Raw genomic sequence first — 9,935 nt, 5'->3', positions numbered from 1 at the left:
GTGCTATTAATTAAGGGAGAAGTTATGCATTCAATTACTTTTATTTGCTTCAGACTCATGTTAAATATATACAATGCTAATTATGTACAAAAGTGTGCATGTTAAAAATTTTCAGGTTACAAACTTGCAAATCCTAGAAAAGTGCAAAATTTTAAAACATCTTCCACCATGCTGTACAGGAAAAAATCCATCATTAGCCAATATACACACTCTTAAAACATACTGATCAAAACAAAGTAAGACATACAGTATACTCTTAAAGCACCCAGAGGGAAAAAGATATTGCACAGAAGACAGACAGCAAGTTCATTACAGTGCCTGAAGGCTCATTTCTGAAAGTAGCTATTTCCAACACTCCTCAGACCTAACATTTAACTCTTTACAGAAGACAGACAGCAAGTTCTTTACAGTGCCTGAAGGCTCATTTCTGAAAGTAGCTATTTCCAACACTCCTCAGACCTAACATTTAACTCTTTAAAAAGGCATTTTTTGGCATTTAAAGATCCATTTGTAATCACATAATTGCACAATCTCTAAGAATTATCAGAAGATATGGTTAACTTTGCTGTAAGGCCTTTGCTTCCACCCCCTGATTAGCTTCAGTAAAAAATTATCAGGCAAACTGAGTAGCATCACAGCTTCCATCAAACACTGACCAAAGGGAGGTAAGTCTCACATGCAACATTTCTCTAATCTCACCTAAGTTGCTCCTGCAGAATCAGAATACGTATTGCAAGTTTTTCTTGAATTCTTTTTTCCACTCATGGCTTTCTTTAAGAAACAGCTCACTGCTGCATATGACTAAAGTAGTACTGTCAGGTGCAAGATTTAAATTTATTTTAAAGCTATTTCAAGGCAAAAAATATGGCTCCCTTGAGAGGAAAATACTGACTAGATAGGAAGCTAAATAAACAAATGGCCTCCCAAGTTCAGTTAGATCTATGATATATACGGCTGGATGTTTTATATTCCAATCTCAAAACACCTTAGCAGCTTTAAACCATAGTCTATACTGACAATCATGCTTCTGGGACAGAAGATGTGTGATGAAAGTATGTCTGTGCTGAGTATAAGCATAGACCTGAACTCTGGAAATACCTGCCAAATTTCTCAATTCCTCTGGACAAAACTAGGAAGAACACAGACTGAAGGAACTCTATTGAAAACACGTGAATCACCTATTTCATTTGGGCCACAAAGGTAAAGACACACCAGTCTTCTTCCACAGGTGCACAGCAAAAAGGTGAGTTAAAACTGAACAAAGGCTACCCTTGACTAAACACTGCAAGCAGTTCCTCACCTACGGGGTGTTCAAGACTGCAGTAAGGTGAATGGCACTCAACTGAAACGCAGAGCATGCTATGGTGCCACACAGGCATTTTTACATTCAGGCATCTGATATCCGTAACATTGAAGAAGGGAACAATAGCATTTTATCAAATTTTAAATATATTTTTTTAATGCAGTAGCTTTTTAGAAAACTTGCTTCCTTCAAAAGTATGTGCTTACAAGGGCAATTTAGTAATAAGATTGGCTCCTTGGAATGAAAGGAAAGACATCTTCCAAACACTTCAGTTGATTCTAACATTGGCATACAATGAACCCACATGTATGATACCATGGAAACTTACTCTCCCCAAAAGAAGACTTCCAACAAGTGTCATGTTTGCAGTCAAAACCAACACAGCTTTTAAGCCAGAAAGCATAAAACGACCTAGAAAGCGCTGAAGCACAGGCTTGAATTTCCAATCAAACAAATACAACCCTATGTAGTGCTTTCACATAACAGTATTTATTAGATCAGGCCCTAGGCTCACTTTAGGGTATGCATTTAATGTGCGGGCTTTTTAAAATTCTTTGAAAGTGAAAAAAAATACTCACAGCACCTCGGCTCAGCATTTAACATAGTCAGCAAGGTGCCTTTGGCAGTGGAAGACAGCAATGTTTCAGGTGACAATACAGAGCATGGGTCTACAGAGACTCTCAATATAGGGGAAGAAGGAGGTCGACATCTCCACACCGCTTCTAGCTCTAAAGCTCCCTACCACTCTATAATCTGTATACAGATACACATTTTCAACTAATTACACATACACAGTAAAAGCTTTGTGCAGCATTTGGTTCCTTTACTTATCTTTTCTAATGATTTTGTTCATTAAGATTGGGAAAGGTTTGCAAAGGAAACAGGGAGGAGGAAGACATGGTTTAGGGAAGTGAGGTATACAGCTCCCATTGACTAAAGCAGGAGTTACCAAATCTGTGCATTACAAAAATAAATTTATCATTCCTGCAGTGTGAATTTTTCCAGTGCAGAAACTTAGCTCTTTGCACTCATTTAAAGGACAAAAGATACAACTTTCAATACAAAGCAATACAACTTTGGGGATCCTTGTAAGACAGCCAATTGATTTGGCCATTTAAAGCCTGGGAAGACTGATAAACCTGTTTTGTGATAATATGCATGATCTAAGGCATGCCAGAGGGGAAAAAGCTTGTTTATATCAATGTTGCAGATTAGCAAAACAATTATAATATGGATGTGGGTGAGTTTGGGGTTTTTTGGAGGGGAAGTTGTGGGGGTTGGGGGTAGTTTTATTGGGGTTTTTTTGGGGGTTTTTTTGTTTGTTTGTTTTGGTTTTGTTGGGGGTTTTTTTGTTTGTTTGTTTGCTTTTTGGTTTTTTGTTGGGGGTTTTTTTATTCTTTTAATATCAAACAATTATCTTCCTAAGAAAATCTAATTTCCACAATGTGTCTAAACCATCAGGACAAATGCAGTTACTTCAGGACTGGGATTATGATGTTGTGCTGGTAAGGTACATGGACGATAGAAGACGTGGTTTCTAGATATCCTAGGAGTCAGTAATAGATAAGTACATTGGTTACAGAAAAATCTGCCTCAGTCAGATGCTAACTTGAAGAGCATTTTACTTTCTGTATGCTTGTATAGGTCAAACCCAGCAAAGACTAGATGGGATTCTTCACTATAGCTAAAAAGACAACTAAAAATACTATCAAGAATTATAAGTTGATTTAGAGAAAATTGATTTAGAGAAATTTAAACATTTTACTTGAAATAAAGGAGACATGTCTTCTAAATATCCTTTGGTATGCAAGTTCAAAACTGTGCTACAAAGAAGTTAATACTGCTAACTACTTAATCTCGTTTATATACAGGTATGAAAAGTAGGTCAGTTTTCAGTTTCTTTTAGATATATATATTTACACTCCTACTTCCTCATCTTCAAAGGTAAGCATATGTTAAATTTTGATAAATATTATTAGAGTTGTTCTAAAAATTAAACATATGAAGATATCACAAAGAAGATCATGACAAATGTAGTGCTATGAAATAAATGTCACTTAACCCTTGTTTGTTCTAAATTCCTCATTGGAATACTATACTCTCAAAACTTTACTTTTTACAGTTAAACAAACCTTTGAACTAAACCAAAGGGGAATCTTATTTCACCAATACTACCTGAAAAAAAAATTGGGATCCTAAGCTTTATTGGCTTGAGGAAATCAAAGAATTATGAAAGTCAGTTCACCAACTCACAGTGCACTGCATAACAGGCTGCAACTGACTAAACAGGTGATCAGAAGAATTATTTTCTATTTTTAAACATTATTTTCTACTTTTTATGCAAATAAGTTAAACCTAAAAGAAACAACATACCAGCTAATGCTCACACTTCGACTCATCTTTTATTTAAAGCTGGTTTTAGGCAAAGTGCAGACTTTCACAGCTATGGAGGTCTTTCCAGATGACCTCTGGCAAGGATGCCAAGCTGTAATGGTGTACACCTCCCACCCCCAAGGACCAGATCTCAGATCCAAAGGCCATGGATGTTGCCATTCTACCTGTGGCATAAAGCAGCAGCTCAGAGCTCACCTGCCCCCTCCTCATTCTGCTGCTGCTGTTTTGTACTGAGCACAGACCAGCCTTGAGTTTGAAAGCCCAAGAACTGTCCACATTTAAATCTGTTCCAGGTATTTGTGATGATCACCCAGTGCTTGTGATGCACTGGAATTATAGTATTCAAATCAAGTCAAAGGTCTTAATTATAAATTATTTCAATTATTGCAACATTATATTTTACTTAAACTGACACACTGTATTCATTATTCTTTAATATTGAAAAATGTTAAGTCAGCTGTTGTATAAACGTACCTAACCCACAACAGGATGTTTTAAAATGCTTATACAAACCCCTCTGTGCAAGTGACAAGAAGAAAACTGTGCTCCCACTAAACACTACCTAAGACCCATCTCCCTTTTTCCACTTCATTCTCATAGCCTGAAACATGATAACTTCCTGCCCCCTTTCCCTCCAAATAAACACTTAGCCTTGTCTATGCATTTAAACACAACATTAATGCATACCTATAAAACCCATCAATTCAGTGCCCCAACTGAGTGCTTTCAACCTCCCATAACACAGAAAGATCTCCCATTCTGAGCTGAAATACTTTTAAACTAATCTACAAAAGCTCCCCTGAAATCCCTTCTTCATGAAATCATAATGGACAAACATACTTCACATTCTCATGAACAAACTTAATACTTCCACAGTATCCTTAGTATTCTTACTGGATAGGTAATAGATTAAAAATAGTATTTTTCACTTCTCTATAGCTTATTTGAAAATACAGGATGTGGGTTAATTTACATTTTTTAACATACGTGGAGTATGAAAAAACCCACACCACTCTACTTTTGGAAGCTTAATCTTCTCTTGGCAAGAGACTCAGGAAAATAATTCTTATTTTCTTCTAACTTTCCAGACAATCCAGTCTGTCACAGTGATTAGGCAGAATATTGCAACTATGCATAGACCCACTTGTTCACTAATCTGATTTATTATTTCATTTACAAAAGTTAAGAAAATGCAACACAGCTTTCTTTACAAAGTACACCAATCAGCCATCAAGAAGGATTTTTTTTCCAGTAAAGAAAGTGAGGAGGAGAAATCAGTTTCAATGAGACTAACACAACTTGTAAAGATTATCCTTTAGCAGGGTAAGGAAATATTATTTCTATAAAGTCAATAAATATTGTGCTTAAAGTTAATGAAATGAGATTATACATTATGTTCCTCAGGTAGTTCAACAACTCCCCAGACAGAGGGAATATCTGATAACATTTATGAGAGATACAACACACATTCATGTCAATAAATAAATAAAAAATAACAAGAAAAGAGATGGTAGAGGGAAGAAAGGGGGACCCAAAAGGGATCGTACTACCTAACAATCTCTTACACCTGCCTTGTATCTGTGCTCCCCTCACCCTATGGGATTTTCTTCTTTTAATACATACATGAATATACAAATATACATACACACACATATATACACATACACACACACCTTCGCACGCTGATCTGGAAATTCGTATTTTTCCCTCAGCACCCAGCTTTTCTAACAGTATAGAGTTTATAATTTCAGTCAGTAACATAAGAAAGATATCAGATTGATAGGAAAATGCACACCCTTCTATCATCATGTATCGCTAAACAAAAAAAAAAACCAAAAAAAACCAAAACAAAACAAAATCAGTAATGGCTTCTCCAAAACATAGTAAGCAATTTGATAGAGCACACATAAGGATCTGATATTTTCTTTTACCAGGTCTTAAATGCATTTTGAAAATGGATATATCATCTGTTTTTCCCTGTTTATTTTTACAGAAAAAAAAAATATGGCTAAAAACTGGTTTGGTGAAAACCAAGCCAAAAAACAAACAGGTGCTATTTTTAATTGAATTGTGCTGCAATGTTGCATAATGATTCTGCAGTGGAAATTTATCTTTTGTTTGCAGAAGTTGCCTTCCTAATGAAGCAGATTGATATTTGACCAGTATAGATAACAGGTCCTCCTGGGTATTTCTGCAAGATGTTAAATATATAATGGGATTTCTTGGTATATGTCTGAAGTTTACTTAACAATATAAATAATTTTCAGCAGCAATATTTCCTACCTCCTTCAGCTCCTTCACCACCTCCAACTCCTGTGAAGTTATTCATGTCTGTACTTAAAACAATTTCTGAAAAAGTAGTGCAACACAGATGTTCCTTGCAGAACAGCCTAAAATTGGAACTACACAAAAGAAGAGAGCAATAGCCATTTACACAAACAAACTGCAATAAAGTTCATTACGCTAACAAACGTATTGAGAAGGTCGTAACCATCGTCTATTCAATTCTGAATCCAACCATTGCAACTACCAGAGTTTTAATTTACTGGGAAAAAACAGTGCTGTCAAAGCAAAGCCAAATATCTTGTTTGTTATCAAGGAGCATCTGGCCCTACTCAGCTTTAAATCAAATGCTACTTATCTTAAATTCAATTAGTAATCTGGGGGTTTGAAGACTTCTGGTGGGGATGGTTCAGGGTTTTTTAGCCCTCCCAAAACACAGTTTTAGCAGCTGTTGAGAGAGGGATTTTGCTGTGAACAAGTCAACACAGTTAAGGACAAATATGCAAGCAGGCTATCTTGCATGAGTACATATGCTTACTACTATACCTCTACCGTAAGTTCTTCATCAACAGGAATCAAAGGGCTTCAGATTCAAAGCCCTAATTACATATTTATACATCTAAAGTGACCAAAAGATTAAACATTTTTCTGGAATCCATGAAAGAATGTAGAAGCAGCAATCACTTGGAATCTTGAGTGTTATATTCAGTCTCTCCTGATGAAATCTGGCTGAGCCGTTTGCTTGATCCCCACAGCTTTCGGGAAAGCTGACCTGAGCGCATCTGTTTAAAAGTAATTCAGAGAAACAAAAGGAGGGGGAAGGGATAAGGTGGATAAATTAAAAAAGAATTCAGACACTGAATCTGGTGAAATGCAGACACTACAATGTACTGCATAAACAAAATATACCAACAAAAATTATTTGAAAATAAACTAAAAGTTACACTTAGGGATTATTCTTGGGACTGACAAAAACAAGACACAAAACACAACCACAGTCTTCTCTGAATTTGAACAGTTAAAGGGATATTACCCATAATGTGTACTTATATGCTTAACCTACTTCAAATGGCTTAGAAAGAGTGTTTAGATTGCTATTTCGATAGGAGGAGAAAAGAAGAGGTGAATGCCAAGCAAAAATGAAGTAAATGAGAAGAAAGGACATTTTATTTTAGAGATTTCAAACAGAAATTGCTAGAAGTGGGAAAAAAATAGCCAAGATGCAGGACAGGGATAGCAGAATAAAGGAAAAAGAGAAAGGTTATCTCCTGGTATCAAATTTATACAGTCTTCCAAAGATCCTGGGTGAAGTGCTCAGAGGAATGTTTAAAGCAGAAGTAATTCATAGTGAGTATTCCATAGGATAAGATTGATAACAAGCAACCAGAGGCCATATTAAATCCAGCATCTGGTAGGTCTACAATCTGACAACAGTTTGCAAGAAACTCTTCATTACCGTTACTTCATTATTGTTACTCAATCACAAGGTTGATGATTGGCCAATAGTGATCTGCCTGGCAGCTGATTAGGTTCTGAAAATCCCTGCAGTTCAATAAATAAGATCCATGCCTTTACAAGTTAGAGAACAGTTGCTCACAATTGCTACTACAAATGTTACCTGCTTCTGAGATGTATCAGTACAGCACTGACCAGGATTAACACTAACAAGTGATAATTGCCCAGACTTCTGCAACATCCAAAACAGCTAAGTAATTGTTAAAAATACAAAAGCATTTATTATACTCCATATTAGAAACTGTCAGTGCAGAAACACTAAGGGCCAATCTTAATAGCAAGCAGCATTTCACTTTTTGCACATTAAAGCAAGTCTGTGCTAAGGATCCAATCCTCTGCCCTAAGGATCAATATCACCACTGAAAGCCAGAACTACAACACTGCCTTCTGCATACAGATAAAGTTCCAGGAGTCAACATATTCCTTCCAAAATAAGTCATTCAACAAATGAACACCACACATACACACACTTTTCAAATATATTGATTGATGCCATTATAGAAAACTAGAAAATCTGGGACATAATGTTGTTCCTTATAGGTTTGTGTTAGAAAAAAAAAATCTATTTACACTGATATTAAGCTTGCATATAATCTGAACTGTAAACAGAAAATCCTGGGAAAAAAGTCACTGGAAAGCCTCTATAACCATAAAAGGAATCCAGTCTTTGAAATAACACTTTCTGCATAGTTAGAAAAATAGATGTGATTAAAAAATGAAAATGAAAATAAGAAAACAAAAGCCTTCAGTCTAATGATACACACAAATTTCAGCCTACAAAAGATCTTTTCTATGGAATAGGAAGCTTAGAAATGACAGTGGCTTTAAAACTGCTGTTACAACCATATGTTTAACCACATAATAATCAGGTCTTTTTCAATTCTACAATAGAAAACTGAAAGCCAGTGGAAATCTTCCCTCCACATCCAGTGCAAGCAAAATCAGACTCTCATTGTGTGAATATTTTTCCAATATTAAACTATGCATATCCTAGCAAGAAAATTTAAAAATACTGACAAATAAAGTTGCTCTGTTTTCACATTTAAAATATAAAATAGAATTGATACACACTTTTCCAGCATGTGCTAAAGATCATGCAAAAGTGATAATCACATTTTCAAATAAATACATAGCAGCACAACAGAGATTGAGTTATAAAGATAATAAGCAGTTTTAAGTTAACTCAAGTACTTTGAAAGTCATTACAAGAAGTAATTAAAGTAAAAACTATGGTTTTGCGCAAGAAAAATTGGGCATATGTATTTGAGAGATGGATGCTCTGTGATTGATATTGCATATGCAGGACCAACAAGTTTCTATTCACCATATGGAGCACAAGCATACTGGGAACCTACAGAAGTGATTCCCTGTGCATTGCCATTAGAGACTCTCAACAGAAAGAAGTAATACCTTTTTCCCCAATGTCAGTCAATGCATTTTAAAAGATATCTGATAGAAACCATAAAAAAAAAAAAAGAAAGTAGCTTGCTCTCTTTCATTTCCAATTTTCTTCTGGAAAATTATTTCATCAAGAAGAGGCTGACAACACTATCCCATTCAGAAAAGGTTAGCTATTATGACTTTGCTTATTCAGATGTGAGTGATAAAGTCTGGAAGTTAGTCCAGCTGAGCTTCCCATCTGCGATCCCTATAACACATCTGATCCTTAACCAGAACTTTCAGTAGAGCAGTCTCAAAAGTTATTTGTTTCCCACTGAAAACTGAAACTTGCTCTTAAATTTACCCTGCCATAGAGGAGACCTCTTGCTCAACTGGAAAGCAGAAATAAGTGAACTTCCCACTGTTCGGTAGAAAAAGTTCTTGATGGTGGGTTTTACCTCTGCCGGCTTGCCAACACCAACGATAATCAACTTGCCGTCCTCCAAGCCAACGAGGATGTGGCTGTACTCTTTGGTGACAGAAATGCAATGGATTGGCAGTCTCATGGCTAAGGGAGAGATGCTCAGACTCAGGCTGAAAGGAACAAAAACCACAGAGAGAAAGTACATCATGTATTTGCTTGCACATACTGCAAAAAATCACATGCAAGTGAAATTGCTGTCCATGGGATGCACTATAAAACACAGTTTCTCAAGGATAAAATTTGCACTTTCAATTATCTAACTGTATCCTAAGAATCAAATTTTATCCCAAAATTGAGCTTCAAAACAAGAACAGATGTGGATAGGTTAAGTCAGTAAGCTAAGACATTTTCACTGAAAAACAGCGACATTAGTCCCACAGCTGCCTAAGTGACAAACATCCCTCCCATTCTGAGGAGCAATGGAGCTCTACAGAGCCAAGCAGTAAGTGGAACTGAAAACTTGGTGCAGAACTATATGAGGCTTGATCCTGCAATTCCTGAACTCCCTGTGACTAATCACAGCAGTTTGCAAACTGACAGCTCCTCCTGTCAGTTCTCGGTGTTTAATTGGGATAA

At 36.1% G+C, this 9,935-nt stretch overlaps 1 protein-coding gene across 5 annotated transcripts in view; it reads right to left on the bottom strand.

The window, feature by feature from the left end:
* The window catches only part of NBEAL1 (neurobeachin like 1), an 81,328-nt gene that overhangs the window by 1,182 nt on the left and 70,211 nt on the right, over positions 1-9,935 (bottom strand). For 2 of the 5 annotated variants that reach the window (XR_014616328.1, XM_084209813.1), the window contains exon 54: positions 9,334-9,469. Coding sequence is in view for 3 of the 5 variants with exons in the window: in XM_084209813.1 (XP_084065939.1) it covers positions 9,334-9,469 (136 nt within the window). In the remaining 2 variants the exon portion in view is untranslated. Of the gene's footprint in view, positions 1-58; positions 6,763-6,934; positions 9,470-9,935 lie in introns of those variants that run through there. The other 3 variants (XR_014616329.1, XM_084209812.1, XM_084209811.1) reach the window with 3 other exon arrangements.

The sequence above is a fragment of the Fringilla coelebs genome (assembly GCF_963513975.1).
Source record: "Fringilla coelebs genome assembly, chromosome: 7".
Classification (NCBI taxonomy): domain Eukaryota; kingdom Metazoa; phylum Chordata; class Aves; order Passeriformes; family Fringillidae; genus Fringilla; species Fringilla coelebs.
This window is presented reverse-complemented; position numbering and strand designations above follow the sequence as displayed.